The 20,149-nt window shown below is 39.5% G+C and overlaps 1 protein-coding gene across 1 annotated transcript; it reads left to right on the top strand.

Moving 5' to 3' along the window:
• The first annotated feature begins 880 nt into the window (after positions 1-880).
• Positions 881-14,000, top strand: MC2R (melanocortin 2 receptor). Its single transcript, XM_075747103.1, has 2 exons — positions 881-901; positions 11,500-14,000. The coding sequence occupies exon 2, from the start codon at positions 11,654-11,656 to the stop codon at positions 12,611-12,613; it is 960 nt and encodes a 319-aa protein (XP_075603218.1). The 5' UTR covers positions 881-901; positions 11,500-11,653; the 3' UTR covers positions 12,614-14,000.
• The last annotated feature ends 6,149 nt before the right edge of the window (positions 14,001-20,149 follow it).

The raw sequence follows: 20,149 nt of genomic DNA, 5'->3' as shown, positions 1-20,149 counted from the left end.
GCACACAGTGGAATTAAATCCTCGGTTCGTGAGCCCAAATTCACCCTTTCTGCAGTAGGCTTGAGCTTTTGTTTGGTTCCCTGGAAGCAAACAAATTTTCTCAAGTTTACTCTATTTAAAATATCATTCTACTTTTGGGCATTGCTATTTAACCACTATTTAATAGAGCCAATTGTGAAGTCTTTCCCTAAGGCAATGAGGGAATGCTATTCTCCTCTAGTTGTTTCAGTAATAGGGACTACCACCTCTTCATGAAATATTGTTAAAGCTCTGTACTTTTTTTACCTTCATATTTATTATGTTTTATTAATTATGAATTACAGTTCTCTGTAATGATCACTTAAATTTATCTGGACTGGTATAGTTGGACTTTGATGCTGCGGAATTCTCTCTACCTCATTAGCTTTTCAGTTCACCTACTAGTTGTGTGTTTAGTAGAGGTCTTAGATTGAAAAACAAACATAGTGACAATCATCTTGATGGACACTGAACATCCTATGACATCTCAACCATCTACCTGCATGTTTAAATACTATTTATAATACAGACCATGGTCTTTTTGTGAATAGACTCCTTGATTTACAGTCTGCCAAATATTAGGAAGGGAGGTTATAAAGACTAGGAGTAGCTGAAAGGGTAATCCTACTGAAACATAGAATATTTTCCCTTTGGCTGGGTATCTTTTTTTTTTTTTTCTTATAGATGTTTTCAGAGACAGTGGATGATTTATTTTAAAAGGACCCTAATTCAAGGTTATGCCAATGAGACAACTGTCTTTCTCTTTGATTTAGATGTTCCAATCCTTCCTTTACGCAAAGACGATGTTGGCTTCATTTCCTTTATAAATAATCTTGCTCCCAGAGTTGCCAGCACACTGACTCACAAGTTGTTTCACTAGCAGGTAAGTGGAGGTTTACTAAATCTATCTAAAACTCAGAAAGCCTGCTTGGAGAAAGTAGTGAAAGATGCAATGTTATTTGTGGAATGAAGTGCCATATTTCTAATGTTCCCTAAAATCTTTTGTCTTACAATCATTCTTCTCCAAAGCAAAATTTTGCCAGTGTTTTTATGCCTCTTTTATGAAGTTTGAGTAAGATTTTCTTTTTTACCACCTGAAGAAGTTAAGCTATATAGTAAGAAAGCTTCTGCTAAAGTGTTTCTTATCTTTTGGATACTGCTTTGCCTGCTTCATCTCAGTTTATTCACTGCATCAGCCAGAGGCCACACATCTCTCAGAGACTTTCTGACCAGTCAACAATGACTCTTCTTCTGTATCTGGACTGAAAATTATGCAAGGATGTCTACTCCTGCCTGGTAACATTCACTCTGCTGCAGGGAGACTGAATTCTGTTCACTTCCTCTAGTGTAAATATTGAGCAATTCCATCGATCTACCTGATACTACTGTAGATTTTCAGGAGTATAACTGACAGAAGACTGTGTGGTTTGTTGCACTCTAACTGCCAGTATTCTTAGATACTTAATGCTGTGTCAGTCTGCAGCACACAGCAAAGGCAGGCAGAGGACAGCAGAGGCCTCTGTCCTTGAAGGAGATGACCACAAGGAAAACTGGGGCAGAGTAAGTGCCTGTATTTAACACATGTTGTTGTAGATACCTGAACTAACATTTATCCTCCGCCTCTCCTTGTTACTTTTTTTAGACCAGAAGCCAAATGACACCCCCTCACACACACACACACGCATGTTGTTCTGTGATACCTGTGCAGAAATGGAAATACCTGTTCTACCACAGCCCCGTTGCTGTGGGGCTCCACATCCTAATGCACAGAAAAGACAAGCTAGAATAACCTAATTTGTTGTATCTTCATAAACCTTCCACACCTCTCCAGAGGTGGATTTGGATGACAGCACATTTTCAATGAGATTTTTTTCTACTTCTACCTAGAGCAGAAGCCATGCCAGCACTGGAAGACAACATGCAACCAGACTAAAGCTTTATGTGGCCACTACTCCAAATACAAGCAGATTTTTATGGGCTTGCAGAATTTAGGTTTGAGTCTTCCCACCTCGTTTTCCTATTTATTATTTCTCCCTCCCAGATAGATGGGCATGAAGATGGCTCTGAAAAGACACATCCCAAAGAGGTGTTTTCTTCACTCTGCTCCCATCCTATAGGATTCCCAGAGAAAGTAACCATCTGTTGAGCTCATTTTTTAACCATTTTCTTTTCACTATTTTTACTGGTGTTTTTAAGTAGCTCCCAGGAAAGAAGATCCTGTATCTTTCATGCATTTTTTTCAGTAAGAAAGAAAGACACACCTGGGTTTACAAGGCAGTGCATTTAAGCAGCAGTGAATGCAGTATAAATCCACATCCTCGTTTTCTGTCATTTAAAAATATAAAATATTATTCTAATGGTTCCACCTACTTTAAATATTTCTTTGTTTGCAACTACACAATCACAGCCAGAGAAAAAGATGGGCAGCTCCTAGGAGGGCTGCTCTCTTTAGAGCAGAAACACAGAACTTCTTTTTCAAGAAATGGTTAATGCTTTCGTGTACAGGAGATTTCCTTGATGCTTGTTGATAACATTTCTGTGATGGCTCTATTACTGGCAAACTTAATGATTTACTGGAAAGAATAGGAACAGAGCAGTGGCCTCGGAAATGTCACTTGAAGGCCTCTTGATTGATTTTTACAATGATCCCAAAGAACTATTTGTCCTATATTCAATTCACTATTATTTTTCATTCCTTGTAGAAAGTTACAGCTATACATAGGCTTAAAATTTATTTATTCTGGAAGTAAATGAGAAAGAATAGTGTAATAAAAGCAGACTATGAGGTCTGGAGCACAGTGACTAACGTTTCAAAAAGCATGAATCAGCCTACTAGAATCTTAATAAAGAAACATATATTTAGTAGGCATTGATCATTGTAGCTTTGCACCAAGTCACTCAAATGGATTGAGTTTGATCTCCTAGAGTGAAGGATGTGACCAAAGCGTGTAAGTACATCACTTCCAAAGCAATTACCTGCATCAGGAGCAGCAGGGGTTTTTTTATTCCTTAGGTAGATTATGTTGTTACAAATTACAATAGGCTAATAATTACATTTCGTAATGTAATATATCACAACTTTACAAAGCAACAGCAGTTTTATGGAGAGTGAGACTCCATGGGTTCCAAAAAAACCCCAAACAACTCTCATGATCCCACATACTGTCCAGCTGCAAAGACAGGGGAAACCTTCACTGAGTTTCATTCCCTTCCCTCATAGCTGTGTAGGGAATGACTTGTAACAGCTCCCTCTCCACAGGGCACAGCGTACTGTCTGCACGGGTGGGAAAGCGCCTCCAAAGTGCAAGTACTGGATAAGGAAGCAAAACACCAGTCACTGTGCATTTACAGCCCTTGATTTTCTACAAATTCTAGTTTTTCTCTCTATAGATTGCTCATCTTCAATAAATTGCCCACACACTTAATATGAAGAAGGTTATTTCACCAATGACTTTGTGGGTATTCTGTGTTTGTCTCATGACACGACAATCATTTTCATAAAACCTCCAACAATTTATGGAATTTTTTCTAGTTCCAGAAACTTGAGATAACAGCATACCTCACAGTCTCAGCAATTGTATGTGAAAAGTGAGACTGCTGCAAGGAGTTAATCAATTAGGAAGTATTTCCTGACTTTTCAGCTTTAATTTCTTTTTCTTACTGTCATTTTAATCGCCCTTGTCATTTCCTTCATAAACATCCTAAATAATTCCTTTTCATCTCTGCTATTGCAAAGATAATTTTTAAGCATATTGAGAACTCAGTCCATCTTTTCTTAATAATTTTTACTTTTCTTGCTTTCAGTATCTTTGCTGAAATACTCAGGGCTGCACATGTTTTGAGTGAAACTACACTAGCATCATATAGAGAGAAGCAGTCCTGGCCAATAAGTTTCTGCATAGTTTAGAGGCTTTATTGCATTTTTGTTGGCAACAAAATCATGGCATATTGAATAAAACTAAGCTTAAATACAAATGAGGAAATTTTTTCCTGAAAGTGACATTTTTTCTTATTCATAAAACAAGCACATAATTGTGTTATTTCAAGGTTGATCTTAAGGGGAGAAGAAAAAGAAGTATCCATAATAAATAAACCCATCTTTCAGATTTTCTTCATCTCTATTCTCTGCAAGACCTCAAGTCTGTCCAGTTTCTGATCCAGTCAGAAAACTCTTCTTACGCAGTTTCCAAAGTCAGGAAAAAACTTAGTATATAGAATTCTCTTCAATGTATACATGCATAGCTGACATATAAATTTCAGCAAGTGTGATTTGGAGCCTAATTTCACTCTAGAAATTCTGCTTATAGGGAAACTACAGCTATAATCATGTGTGTAAAATTTTGCTAGTAATTAGCCTAGTTGGTGTATGTGTGACTATAGATACAACAATATTTTTTTCTGTATTTAGCTTGTATATGTATACACTTCCTTTTTTTTTTTTTTTTTTTTTTTTTTTTTTTTGTCTCTTTGCTGTTTGGGTTTTTTGGTGTTTTTTTTTCCAAAAAGTACTGTATCTATGTCTATCAGCGTGAAGTTAATTCTAAGAAAGTACTAGACACTGAAATGATATGGGACTTATATTCATTATTCTGATGCAGTAAATCTCCAAGACAAATGGCAGTGAACACTTTTATAAAACAAACATTTATCTAGGTCTGATGCCAGTTCATGAAATTGAAATTAGGCTACATAATGCTATATGGCATCTTGGGCACATGTGAGCAGGTAGCATAGCTGTAATCAGTCATTAATACTTGGCTAACCCTATTTTGTTGAACACTAGAGGGAGATCAAAGCAAAAGAATAAATAACCTAATAGATTATGGATACTAATTGGTGATGTTCATAAAATTTCAACTGACTGTAAGATGAAACACCAGGTTTGAAGAATGGAAAGAAAAACTTTGAAGGAAAAGGACTGTGCTTATACCAGTACCTCAATTAATGTATTCTGTATTAAACTAGTTTTTCATATGACATACATTTCATTCAATAAGATCGAGATTTTAGCAACTGAACAATGAAACATAAGCACACAGTCCATCTGTCTCACTGTCTTCTGAATTCACAGTACTTTGTTCTAGTATGTACCTGCAGCTGTAAGCAGGGGAAACTCGTGTTTCTGCAAGACCTTCCCCAGAAAGAGATATTTCTGTTAGACCTAAAGGCAAGCTGAGACTGTTCACATTCAGAACAAGATGGAGATTGATGCTGTCACTCTTTTGCCATCACAACTGTCATTTTGTTCAGTGTTTGCTGAATCAGGCTCTGTGTGCCCTTTTTCACTTAGCTGCTTGTTCAGGGCTAAGCCCAGCTGGTAGACAAAAAGAAATACCCATTCGAAAGCACTGGGAATAACCCGTCCTCATGGCTTACCTTCCTATAACAGGTCCAGTCCCCTTTGTCTCCATGAGAGCCATTGCTCACCTAGTGAAGAAAAAAAATAAAAATTAAAAACAAGTTTGTCCTTTCATTTGTTTTACAGCTTTAAAAACTAAGTCTCCACATCAATGCTTTTAAAAGTGGCTTGTTTCCTTCTTAAATGTCTTCTATATATGTAAAAGCTGGAAACAAGGAAAAAAAGGTAATTATCCATAGGTTTTTGTCAAGCATATTTTGATACAAATTTGTAACAGCTTGAATGGAAGTGGCTGAAAATTTATATAACTCCCATCCACTGAACATGGCGCTCATGCTGTGATTTTCAGAAAAAGGTTGGGAGAGCGTAACTGGTCATGCACAGCTTGTCCAACCACCTCCACAAGGGTTTAATGTTCCACTACGACCAAGATTTAGAAGAAAAACCAAGCTGAACGATCACCAGGTGCCCTGATGCCCAAGGTACTTTTGTTTAAGCCAACGAGTGTTTTTACACTTGAGGACAAAATGCTGGAGATGATGGCATCAGAAGGGATTTGTTAACACATTGGAGACTTTTTTGGATTGAGAAAAAGTCATGGTCTTTTAAGTAAGTGACAAATAAGTACCTCTGTATATACTGTGAAGTATAATGTATATGCTGTCCCTGAAACACACAACACTTATTCTTTTTCATTCCTAATAAAATACTTTTTAAAAATATATATATATACATAGAAGGACAGGGAACTAATACATTTCATGGTTCTAGAAACAAATAATTGCATCTACATAATTGGCCAGTTATCACAGCTGCTTTGTAAAGTCCAAAAGCAGAAGAGACTACTCAATACCCTTTCAGTTTTTATTTACTGCTAGCTGTTTAGAGAGCAAATACAGCTTGGGGTCTCTCCAATAATGGGAAGTATGGTTTTCTAGTAAAAAAATAATAGATGCAAAACCACCTGGGAAATTATACAGTATTTAAAGTATATAATTTCTTTACTATACCTTATCATGATAGTTCATAGCTGAAATTACTTTTGTTGCTATTACAGCTGACCAGGCCAGTTTATTTAACATTTTGGGACTGAGGGAAGTGTGTTATTTATTTAGTTAATGAATACATTTTCATCCAATAAAAAAATAAGATAAAATAAACTGCAGACCTATTACTCCCAGATCTTTCGGGTGCTAAGTCATTGCATTTACATTGTAAAGAAAATTGAATTTTTGTAATCAATAGGCACTGGGCACACAGGAGAGAATTATGCGTTTTGTCCAAGGCTAAGCCTGCACATTGCTGAGAGCTCACAGCATCCATGGAGGCACTCTCAGCCTTGTCACAAGCGGTAGTACTGCAGCTGGCTTTTAGCTGTGTAATATGTAGTGGTGCAAACATGCTTTGCAAGTGTCAGAGTGTTATAAAGAGCCAAACCATAATCATGGTGAATGAATACAATTGGTAGGTAATCTGAATTCTATTTGTTTCCTAACTTTGTACAATATTGTCAGTATAGTTTCTGGTCCTGGCTTCCAGTCTCCCAGCTTCCTGCTTCATCTTGCTTTAGATAACTACAAATTGAATAGAAATTGCTGATAATATTACAAATGTGTGCTTTTTTACTAATTTGACTATTGCCATCAGCTCATTGCCCATTATACCACCTCAAGAGACTGCATCTTTCTACATGAATAATGCTTCTGAATAATCCAGTGTTACTCAGCTGTTGATTTCTCCCTCCAGGACCTAATTTAAACGTGAAAAAGAATGGGTTGAGGTTTTTGCAAGTTTTCTGATACAGCTACATTTGCAAATGTGTTTCAAACTTAAGGGGTCTTTTTTGTCATTCATTGCTTTTTGACTGTTTTACATTTCTTGCTACAGTCAGGCAAACATTCTTAGATTGTGAATGACCTCAAGGAAGGTAAAATCCAAATAGTTCAGCCATTGCCAGGAAAAAATAATTGTAGTATAAAGCACTCAAGTTGTTATTTCTATTTTTAACAATTCCGACACATAAAAGCTAGCTGTGAAAGGTTGACTTTGCAGATACCTGCAAAAGATAAATCTGAGGTCTTTCAGAGGCGGTGTTGGTGAGCAGCATGAACCCTTTATCTAGACAATACAATGATGAAGCAAACTGGCAAGGTCTTGACAGTGGAGAGGAAATCTGTTGCATATAAGCTGTCTCTGGTAGTGCAAACAACACAGGAGGGTAAAAGGTTATTTTTCACCTGATGATTAGCATAGTCACCATTTATCAGCAGTCCCAGCTAACTTGGGAGGTCCCAGTTGACTGGAGGTTAGCCAATGTCACACCCATCCACAAGAAAGGATGGAAAGAGGATCCAAGGAACTACAGGCCTGTCAGTCTGACCTTGGTGCAGGAGCAGGTTATGGAGCAGATCATCTTGAGTGCCATCATGTGGCATGTACAGGATAACCAGGTGATCAGGCCCAGTCAGCATGGGTTTATGAAAGGCAGGTCCTGCTTGACTAACCTCATTTGCCTCTATGACAATGTGAGGGAAAGGCTGTGGATGTTGTCTAACCTGGACTTTAGTAAAGCCTTTGACACCGTTTCCCACATTCTCCTGGAGAAACTGGCTGCTCATGGCTTGGACAGGTGTATGCTTCACAGAGTGAAAAACCAGCTGAATGGCTGGGCCCAAAGAGTTGTGGTGAATGGAGTTAAATCCAGTTGATGGCCAGTCACAAGAGGTGTTCCCCAGGGCTCAGTACTGGGGCCAGTTCTATTCAATATCTTTATCAATGATCTGAGAGGGTGGAGTGCGCCCTCACTAAATTTGCAGATGACACCAAGTTGGGCAGGAGTGTTGATCTGCTGCAGGGTAGAAAGGCTCTACAGAGGGGTCTGGACAGGCTGGATCAATGGGCCGAGGCCAGCCGTATGAGATTCAACAAGGCTCAGTGCCGGGTTCTGCACTTGGGTCACAACAACCCCATGCAACGCTACAGGCTTGGGGATGAGTGGCTGGAAAGCTGCCTGGCAGAAAAGGACATGGAGGTATTGGTTGATAGCCGGCAGTGTGCCCAGGTGGCCAAGAACACCAACAGCGTCTTGGCTTGTATATGAAATAGTGTGGCCAGCAGGACGAGGGAAGGGATTGTCCCCCTGTACTCAGCACTGGTGAGGCCACACCTTGAATACTGTGTTCAGTTTTGGGCCCCTCACTACATTGAGGTGCTCAGTGTGTCCAAAGAAGGGCAACAAAGCTAGTGATGGGTGTAGAGAGCAAGTCTTATGAGGAGCAGCTGAGGGAACTGGGGTAGTTTAGCCTGGAGAAGAGGAGGCTGAGGGGAGACCTTATCTCTCTCTACAACTACCTGAAAGGAGGTTGTAGCCAGGTGGGTGTTGGTCTTCTCCCAAGTAACCAGTGATAGGACAAGAGGAAATGGCCTCAAGTTGTGCCAGGGGAGGTTTAGATTGGATATTAGGAAAAATTTCTTCATGGAAAGGGTTGTCAAGCACTGCAACAGGCTGCCCAGGGAAGTGGTTGAGTTACCATCCCTGGAGGTATTCAAAACACACATAGATGTGGCGCTTAGGGACATGGTTTAGTGGTTGGACTTGACAGTGCTAGGTTAACAGTTGGACTTGATGATCTTAAAGGTCTTTTCCAACCAAAACAATTCTATGACTATTATTTATAGCTTTGTGTGAAATGACCTTGGCTCTAATTTCTGTAGCCAGTGGAAATATGCATCCAAGCTCCAAGGTGTCTTCTTTTTCCATTAGCTTTTAGGACACACTGAGGTTACTCATCATGTTCACAATAGCTTTGCATCTCATATGTAGTCTGTCTGTCTGTCTTGCACTGCTTAGAAATGTTAAACTACCTCATGCACACTACCTGGTAGATCTGTAGCAGTGAAAGAATCCTGTAAATGCACAATTTACTGCAAATGTATGATAAAATGTGTATTGCATAGATCAAGCACTGGATTTACTACCTGTGTACAACAATGTATACACAGGTATTTCCGTCTGGGAAGTCTGAGACAGAAATATGACTGTGCGCCACACTGAAGCATCAGAAAAGGAGATAATTGGCAACATCCTTGATGGAACCCTAATAAAATAGCATGCAAGAGCCATGTATACATGCCGAAATGAGAATCTCTGAAATAAGAATGCCTTTTTCTGGCTTTCTATTAATTGTTTTGAAACAATATTAAGTGGTATAACGTAATCATTCAGTTTACTGCAACTGCTCTAAAGCCCTTATAAGTTCTGTTCTAACCAAATGTTATACTTAATATGAAGTTACTATAAAATTATATGCAGCAGATATATCTTGCCATTCATAATACTATAGGTTTTCAGTGAAGGAACCTTTATGTTTGTTAGGCAGATTAGTTAGGCAATATGGCTATATCAAAAAATAAGCATTATTGAAAAACAGTTCTGAGAGAATAGTGACTTAACAAAGGCATTTTCACCAACTGATTGTCCTGTTTAAATCCCATCAAAATGTGGCTTTTTCTGAAGCATCCATGTTCACTTTCTATTAAGAATGAAAATTAAGTTGTTAAACAGATTGCTACATTAGAAATCATAAAACTTAACTGTGACAGTAGCTTTAGGTGAGAACAGGAAAAGCACATCATTACAAAGACATTGCTGAGACTCTTATTCTTGTTAGTAACTCCTTCCTTCACACACCAACAGATGTTGACCTAATTGTCTTTGGGAATGCCCATGAGTGCTGCAGTGCAGTACAGTTCATTTATTCCACTACACAGCCTTTGTTTTCAGATAAGTATGGGTACTTTCTTGCATGCCCTCTTTTAAGTGAGCTTGTTTCTATTGAATTCATGATGGCTGGTAGTCCGAGTCTCAGCATTCTTCACCACAAGCACCACCTTACTGGCAATCTCAGCAGATAACATTAGCCAGCCCAGGTCAGAAACCTGTTTTCCATTAAAAAGTAGCAAACACATTCAGCAGCATTAAGGCTAATGATATTCAAGCAGCAGTTCAGCTGTCCTGATTACAGATACCCACTGACACTTGCAGAGGGCATTGTATACAAAGTAATTAAAACTTTTGACTTCTCTCTTTGAAATAGTAATAGAATATATTATGGCATTTGGCAACCCTGACTATGAACAAATGTCCAAAGGAATTTCAGGACTCACTGGTATGAAAGTGCCAAACAATTAAAAGCTGTTTTGAATTTAAAAACAGAGCGAGAATATATCAGTTCTTTAAAAAAGGGGATATTCCAAATAGCAACTGCATCTGTGTTTCACAAATAAGGCTATAAAAACTACAAGAAAAAGTAGGACTTATTGTTTATGGGTAACATCCAAGCTTAATTAATATCACATCTATTTATACATTAATGAAAAACCTAAAAAGCCTAATCCTTTGAAAAGATTCCTATATGTTTTAATGTAATTTAGATAGGATCATTATGGAGAAAGAAAAACATCATCTTGATGTTGAAATAAACATTTGGTCTTTTAGATAGCTGTAAAATACAGCCAAGAAAATATTATACTTTGGATCTTAATCTGCATTATAATTATGCTAATTGATACAAAAGATGGTTCCAATTTAGATGAAAAGGAAGCCTCTCACTAGTATCTAACATGCCTCTAGAAAAATATCAATATTTACTGATGTTCACATCTAAATTGAGGGCATTTTATTTCACCATCAACAGTGTGGTCGTAAACACGTTACTGTCCTGGACAACAGTTTATCTTGGCTTTGGTCTCATTTCTGTCTAATAATACTGCAAATCTTGTGAGAAATGCCAGACATTCTCAAAACAAACAGCTGGACCAGTAAAGATTGCCAGACTCTTGAAGTCTGTCGGATCAGTTTCAGAAAATGCTCATTGGTAAAGAAAACTACACATATATTTTTAAAGCTGCTTTGAAGTTAGAGGAGAATTTACACTTTGTTTTCCTCTAAGGCTCAGCAAAGCCTGGAGGAGCTCTTATTTTAGCCAAACCAACTTTGCCTCTCTCTGAGGATGATATATGTGCATTCCACTGCAATAGGTGATATTTCGAATCTCTATTTTTGCCATATCTGTATGGTAAATTTCTTCTTGATATTTATGTTTCTACATGTTTTATTGTAGGAGAAATTCAAAACATTTCAGTTAAGTCTTTAAATTGCTTCAGATGAAGGAGAAAGTCTTCATCAAAAGAAGAATGGTCTGACTCACAGGTCAGCTTCAAAATAAAGCCAAACCTGAGAAACAACAATCCAAAATCTTTCCACAATCAGAAGAAATGAGCACTGAGAGACCTTCCAACCTAATCAAACACCCAGGGCAGCCAAGCATTCCTTCCCTCGAAAATATAAGTGATTTCTCCTTAAATGTCACTGACTGCACCCAGGTCGTGGTGCCAGAGGAAGTGTTTTTCACCGTTGCTGCTGCTGGAATACTGGAAAATCTGCTTGTCCTTATTGCTGTCGTGAGAAATAAGAATTTGCACTTGCCCATGTACTTCTTCATTTGCAGTTTAGCCATTTCAGACATGTTAGGGAGCTTGTACAAAACTCTGGAGAACATCTTTATCATCTTGTGCAAAATGGGGTACCTGACACGCCGTGGGGATTTCGAGAAAAAGCTGGATGATGCCATGGATTCCATGTTCATTCTGTCTTTACTGGGGTCGATTTTCAGCTTGTTAGCTATTGCAGCAGACAGATACATCACCATCTTCTACGCTTTGCGGTACCATAACATCATGACACTAAGAAGGGCCTTGGTTATCTTGGCAGTCATTTGGACGTTCTGTGCTGGCAGTAGCATTGCCATTGCCCTCTTCTCCTATGAAGCAGCAACAGTTATTCCCTTCACCATCCTGTTCCCTTTAATGATGTTTTTTATACTGTGCCTCTACGTCCATATGTTCCTCCTGGCTCGATCTCATGCTAAAAAGATCGCCTCACTGCCAACCAGCACAGTCCATCAGAGAACTAACATGAAAGGAGCCATTACACTGACTATTTTCCTTGGAGTTTTCCTTTGCTGTTGGGCCCCCTTTGTTCTTCACATCCTCTTAGCAAGGTTTTGCCCACATAACCCTTACTGTGCCTGCTACATGTCCATTTTCCATGTGAACGGGACGCTCATAATGTGCAATGCGATCATCGACCCTATGATATTTGCATTCCGAAGCCCAGAATTACGGAGTACATTTAAGAAGATGTTCTGCTGTGCCAGGTCAAGCTGGAACTGGTAAAGACTTCATGAAAAATGAAGATCGTAGAAGCACACCTATGGGGTGCTGTGCAACATCAGTTTGCAGAGTCAAAAATACCAACAGTTCTGCCCAAAGTAATACTATGCTTGTAGGATACTGCCAGTGATTTTCAGAGGGCTACCAAAGAATGCATAAAAACTAAGTATGCACACAAATCTTTGCCAACCAGACCCCTAGAAATATTACCGATTAAGTTAATTCTGCAGATGATTTTCATGCAAGTAAAAAAAAAACAAACCTGTATCTTAACTATCTTTTGTCATTTCAGAAAAGCTCAAATATACGTCTTCTGCAACAAGTATTGCATTACCCCAGAGATCAGTTTAGGCCAACTCATTTTGTATCAGTAATTTCAATTTAAGGTGTATGCTATTTTAAAATTCTGTTGTTTAAATCACAATGAAATGAACATTTGTTTCTAAACTGTACATTTATATAAAAGTCTATGATAAAGTAGAATATATAGACATGTAATTGGATTTTGCTGGAAAAGTGAATTCATGATTGTTCTTTAACATCTAGTCTCTTTAAAATCATGCAATTGGTGTTCTCTAAGTTTCGAAAATAACTTTTGGTGTGTGAGTCCAAGAGAAGAAGATAATTTTAGTGACTGAAGACTTTTTTCCAACATAAAGTTGTTGTGGCAGCAAAGACATGTTTCGAATTTTAAAACCCTAAAGCCAGGTCTGGACTAGCAAAGGGAATTGCTGAGCTTGCCAGCTCCCCATTGGAAGTCGCCGGGCCAGTTTGCTTTAATAAAATAATAAGCTTCGCAGACAGTAAAAGAACTTGATTCAGTCATGCCACAACAAAGAATTCAAAAAATAAAATACCAGAGAAAAAATTCAAAGACCTCCAAGGAAGTCAGCCACCTGGATAAGGAATCAGCTAGCCAGTCTGGAAGGATGAAACAAAGCAGTTTGCAACTTACAAAATCCTTGTGAGAAAATTTCAAATTGTCCCTGCCAAAATAACACAAAACTCGCAACACTTTAAGGCAAAATAGTTTTCAACAGCAAAACATCCTGAAGCAGTCCAGAGCATATGGTGAGGAATTAACTTCACTATAATTCAGTGGAGTTATTCAGCTGTGACAGAAAAAGAATATTTAGTAAGAGACAGCCATGAAACTGAGCAAGCCAAGGCACAGCTAGAAGAAGAAGGAGAGGAAAAGATAAAGTCTATTAGAATTCATAGATAAATAGAATAATTTACTCCGATGGAACACTAAGAAAAACAGGAATTTCAAGATATATGGAATATGGACCAAACCATACATTTTCAGGGGGACTTAGCTTACAGCTAAAGATACAAGAAAGGGACAATAAACCTGAAAGCCTCTATAGAACTAAGCAAAGAAAATATCTTAAATGGGAAAAGAGACACTGAAATGAAAACTTTTCAAAACTATATATTAATTACAAAAAAAGCTTTATCTATAAAATACAAGTTCAGAAGGGAGTTCAGATATAATCACACATTTTATTTTAATGAGAATTTTTTCCTTTCCATCAAAAGCAGAACAAATGTAAAGCTGCACAGCAAGAAATGACTGTTAGACTGGGGGGGAGGAAAGAGAATTATACAATATTAAAGGCAAGGCAAAACAAAAGACCTACAGTACCATAATACCCTGTGCACACAGTTGATGAGCTTCAAAATTATAAATAACATTGGACAGGAAATTGTGATTTAGGCAGCTCTTATGTTAACTCTGAAACACATGAAATATCTACTAAATATACCTTTCCTCAAAACTTTATTTTCCATCTGCTTCCCTAAAAAGACATAGTTAAGAGAGCTAAGTACCCTTCACCATGTTAGAAGTCACAGCATCTTGTAAGGAAGTCCATTCTAACTCTACAGATGTAGTCTCCATGTTCAGACTGAGCTCTGCAAATGTAAATTTGAATAAAATATGTACAATGAAAAACTGACCTCATAACTTCTAAGCACGGAGGAGTAATCATTAAAGAAAACAGTATACATTTAGCACTGCAAAGAGAAACATTCAAGACAGTGTCAAGTCCAAATCAAAAATTCAGCAATAAAGCACATCCTTGAAACTTTTCTGTATAAAGTCCTTTGCGAAGGACTCCTTGTCTTGTGGGGATGCCAGCAGTTAGGGCTAGGAAAGGGACAAATGTGAGAGCCCAGGCTGGGGGTGGACATGGCCGTGGCTACAGCAGGCCCCAGATGGGTCCACCAGCTACTGCTTTCTTCTACCACACCAGCATGTGGCAGCTCAGGGTAGTCCTGAGACAAGAGTGGCTTGGTCTGGAGGAAACAGGACAACTTGGACCTGGCTGCCTTCGGCCCTCATCTGACTGCCCTCACCTACACAAGAGTCTCGGGAACTGGCTGGCGCCAACCTTCCTCGCAGCATCCCCAGGCCCAAGGGAAAGAGGAGGGGAAGTGGTCCTTCACAGACCCCAGGAGCCAGAGGCCAGCTCTCATCCCCACACTGCCACCACTTTGCTTTGCAACAAGGACCTGGGCTCCCACCTTGCCACAAAGCCGGACCCCCAGACCATGCTAAGGGGAGAGTGGCCAGAGGCAAGAGCATTGGAGAAGGCACCATTCCCACCCTCATCCCAGATGTCCAGCATGTACTATGGGTTTCCCCACTGCCCTGCCTACTCTGCAGCCTCAAGAAATAGCTGGGAGAGGTGGCACTCTACTGCCATGGTCCCAGACCTACACCAGGAGACCTCAGACAGCCTGTGTGGGGCACAAACTGCTCACCAAGCAGCTGGGCTCTCTCCCTCCTTTTCATTACCCATGCCTCACCCTCAACCTAAACCCCTAAGGGCACCTAAGATAAGAATTTAAGATACAAAATCCATCCTACAAGCTCACCTTTGATCCCCTTCCTCTTGACAGAGCAAACTGCCCTCCAGTAACCCAGCATCTGTCCACTCCTTCCCAATCTGTCCCACTGTCTGTCCCAGCACCATCCCCAAGCCTCCAGCCACCGTTTACCTGCAAAACAGGGCGCAGCTGTGGTTGTGTAGGTTATGGCCCAGTGAGATTTTTTTTCCACCTGGCTTGTTAAAACAAGGAGTCAACACTTAGGCAGCAATTTTTTGGCAGGCTTTATCCCACATTGTTTTCTTTGACTTGAAAGTATTTCTGCACTTACTGACATTGGATCTCAGATCACCATGAGATCCAAGCACCATCCAGAATTGGCTCCCACCTGATGTTACCAGGAATTAACTGCCTATTCTTTGTTGTAGACTACCTGGTCTCATCTCTGAGTGGATACACTCAGAACAACATCCAAAAGCATTTGTTCATGCCATGATGCCTGAGCAACACCTCAGTTTGTGATTTGAGGTTACATCTGGTGGTAGAACATTGATGGCTATTACTGTGTTAGACTCTAATACCCAGACAGCCAGCAAGACTGGGAAAAAGCTGCTACATAAGGGGATCTAAGACAAAGCACAGAGTAGCGAGGCTGTAAATTATAAGAGCTGTCTGTTGTCCATTTTTAATGTGTTCAGAACAACAGAACTTGCCATGTTGTCTCTGTACATTTGTAAGAAATATAGATCCTATGCATTTGCAATACAACTGAAATCTGTCACAATATTAGATCTCAAGCTGAGCCTAAGGATTATGTAAAAAACTCAATGTAAAATTCAAAAGACATATAAAAACTTTTCTTTTTTCAGTTTGTTCTAGTTATTATTAAAAGGAGCATTCGTTTGAAAATATTTTCTTTCTGGGGAGGCAGAGTCAAGAACACAAAATATTCTTGAATAAAAAAGTTTCTAGGAAGATTTTCATTTGCAAGTCTGCCAGCATTTGTTGCATGTCAGCAGATGGATAAATCTCTATACGTTATCTCCTAATTGGCTGTAAATTTGGCTTGCATCTTTGCTAGAGTGCAGTCTCCAAGCAAATAAGCTTTTCTATTTCACATACCAATGTCTCCGTATGTTACTCTTTGAACAGATTCTTTAGATTTGTGGAGCCTTTGTTGTATCATACTGAAGTCACTCTTGAAACTCTACTCTGATATGTTAATGTATAACAGTGGACACTTTTCTCAGATTTTGGAACTTCTCTTCATCTGCCTAGATTTAAATTACAAGTGTTTGGGAGCCAGAACTGTATTTTAGCTTTGGGAGAAATAAGTTCATCTTGGATCCTACCAGAAGCTAATAAGCCTGGAAGGAAAATCCAGTCCCTTGAAAATCACAGGCAATGCTGCAATCAATGTTTCATTTGGAAGGGCCCACAGAATTTCACATGCCTGTGGCAACAAAACATTTCCTAGTCACTTACTGCAAAAACAAAGAAGAAAACCTCCTCCTCTGTTTCTGTTTTTTTGAACTGAACTTCATGTTCAGAAACAAAGTGAACAAATCTGATAAAGGCACCCAGGGGAATTAATTCCACTGAAGCAGTCAGTACGCCAATGAGGGACAGACGTGCAGAGCAGTTTGATTTTGTTCACAGAACAGCAAGACAAATATAGTTTATTTGTGAGAAAATATAGTTTATTTATGTGAGAAAAATCTTGTTTCCATGAATTATGGTCCCGAGCAAGACTTTCAGAAAAATAGGTGTCTTTGACTCCTATGAGCTGAACAAAATTTCAGTTTTTCAAACTATATTTAAGTAACTGAAAAAGAAGTCGAACTTGAAGTGCAGAGCACCAACAAAGGCAAGCAATACTTATTTATATTTATATATACTTATATATTTATATTTATATATGCTTACATATTTATAATATGTTTGTAATATGAGTTGAGGCAAATGTTAGCCTTCTCTTTTTAAAAATCTCAAGCAAGACACTTCTATAGTGTCAGCTAAAATTACAGGCAAGGAAAACAATAAAATTATCTTAAAGTATCTATTTATTGTGAGACCTAATGCTGCTTGTAATAGTACTGAATTGTGATTATGTTCACAAACTTAGCAATATGGTTGACTTTTTGGATTTGGTTTAGCCTTGGAGGCTTGGAACTTTCGGTACTTGTGTTTCAGTACTAAACATCTACATTTCAAGCCAATATTTAAAAAAAAATCTTTCTGAGTCAGATTTGAACTAAACTCTTCAAATGATACATTTATTCTAACAGAATCTATTCCCTAAGTAGGCACAAGGTCTGGTTTTTAATCCTCTCCAGGTAATTACAGCAGATGATAGCCATCTATGAAGATATTATGTGTTCATTTTTTGATAGCGCTTTGATATGTCTTCGTTTGAAGTGTCACTTTTACAGAAGACACAATGCCATTGTGAGCTTCTGATTCAAAGAGGATGACTTACAGTACAGTTCTGGAGAAATGAGTGTGACCATTTAAGAAAACTTTTCATGTCCACTTGAAAGCAGTTTTCTTATGTCTGCAAATCCCCTCAAATTACTGCTATAACACAAAGATCATAGTATTGAACTGTCACACATAGTCTAATGAGCTACCATTAGCTATCAAGTAATTCTGGATAACCCAGATGGAGTACAAATGCCTACAAGTAATTAAAATTATTTATTGCTCTCCTCTTTTTTTTTTTTTAATATTAAGACCATGAGACAGGTTTGTTACTCCACATTCCATTGCTTCATCAGCACCTTTACACTACCATTTATTACAACTTCAATCCTTCAACACTTACACCAAAACGTTATATGAACTATTTGAATAAAGGTAGAGCTAGTCAAAAACCGTTTGCTAACGAGAGGAGTTACTCCACCGGCAACTTCACTCCCTCTGACAACCTGACCGAGGATGGAGGAGATGGAGCACATAGCCTGGGTGAATTGTATTGACGATTCAGCTGTAGTAAGTCAGGTGCATGATTACGTGGATACCCAAATAACCCCTTTGTCGGTGTTGCTGTATAGAAATGTTTCCAGAACAAAAAGGCACATAGCTTTACAGGTCAACAACTCGTTTCAGTCTCATGGCCCTGAGGCACTGCCAGCCCTGCCTGTCCCTGCCCAACCCCGGGGCTCCCTCAACCCTGCCGATGGCCCAGAACCCCACTTCAGCCCCCTGGAGCCATCAGCCCCTGCCTTAGCAATGCTGCAGCAGGGCCAGTCTCCAGCTCCCCATAGCCCTGCCCTGCCCAGCCATGGGCCCTGCCAAGCCGGGGCTACCCATGGGCCCATGTCCTGGCCCAGCCTCAGACCATCCCCAGGGAGGTGCCCAATGCACAGGGCTGGGGCTGCCCTGCTCCCGTCTGGGGTTGTGGGACGAGCCCTGGCTGCCAGGCTCTGCCCCGATGGACCCAAGAAGCCCCATGGCCACAAGCCCCCTGACTTTAACCCGTTATTTGCAAACAGGCAGTTAAGAGCCACTTTCGCAAAGTCTGAAACCATGCAGGAGCCTCTGAGGCATAGCATAACCATTCAACTCTGCAGGGAGCCTTGGTGTCAGCATAACGCCATGTAGTTTATAACAGTCTCTAAAGCCAGCAAGAAATATCTTCAGCCCCTTTAAAATCCTATCACGTAAGTTATTCAGGCTAATTGTCCCTTCCTGACAATTTAAATTTGGTCTCAGTATTTGGTGGCATTGAAGGTCTAGGGTAGATGTCTTCCAATTCAAAACTAGCTTCCCAGTCCCAGGGACTCCTGCAGCTACTCACTTTCAAAATTAATTGATATTATCCACCATGCTAAATACGCATTTGAGCTTTCACTTGAATTTTAAAGAATGATCCACAGAGTCTGCTTCACTGATGTACTGTTTCAGTCTTACAGTCTACAGTCTACTTTTTCATTTACTTGAGAAATGAAACTACCGCCAAGCAATTTGGGTAATCACATCAGCTGGTGTGACAGCTAAATCTGTCTTAACTGCCAGTCTGCTCAATGAGCTAAAAAGGAAGAGAGAAAAAAGTACTTCAGCCCCGCATAGAGCGGTCCATGTTAGAGAGCAAGCAGAGAGGAATTGATGGAGGCCTCAGGTCTCTCGTCTGCGTTTATCTTCCTCTCAGATCACAGCGGAGCCTTCAAAAAAGAGGGGAATTTGGATAAAAGGCAGCCGCTGGCTCCTGGACGAGCAGGCAGATGAAAAAAGCACAGCCTTGCAAGTGAGAGCTGGCTGGTTAATAAGGGGTTGAGACTGGCAGTGTTTCCCATTAGAGGAGCTGGCACTAGGGGGTTTTATAAGTCTGGGAACAGGCCCAAGGAAAAGAGTCGCTGAAGAATAATCATTTTTTTAAAATAACAGTGTTAAATGAACTAAATTAGTTGTTCAGCCTTTTTCTATACATAGTGGTCTTTACTGAAGGGTTTGTCTGGGTGCTGAGGAGTATCAGGGGCATGAGAAAGCTCATCGGGCAGAGGTTTCCCTGGGCTGGAAACATTTCCAGTGAAGCCAGGGTCAGGCTAGGAGGGAAGAGGGCAGGGAAGAAAAAAGTAATTTCCAGGACTGGGTAGGACAGCATGGAAGTAAGCAGAACAGAGAAAGAAATGGGTGGAGAGGACATACTCATCTTGCACTGCTGGAAAGAAGTGTGCAGACCTGAGAGAGAAGCAGCAATGAAGA

Source organism: Balearica regulorum, chromosome 2, assembly GCF_011004875.1.
Source record: "Balearica regulorum gibbericeps isolate bBalReg1 chromosome 2, bBalReg1.pri, whole genome shotgun sequence".
Classification (NCBI taxonomy): domain Eukaryota; kingdom Metazoa; phylum Chordata; class Aves; order Gruiformes; family Gruidae; genus Balearica; species Balearica regulorum.
This window is presented reverse-complemented; position numbering and strand designations above follow the sequence as displayed.

What these genes read in the sequence shown, in the direction of transcription:
- MC2R (XM_075747103.1), top strand. Translation starts at nt 11,654, where the DNA reads ATGAGCACTGAGAGACCTTCCAACCTAATCAAACACCCAGGGCAGCCA.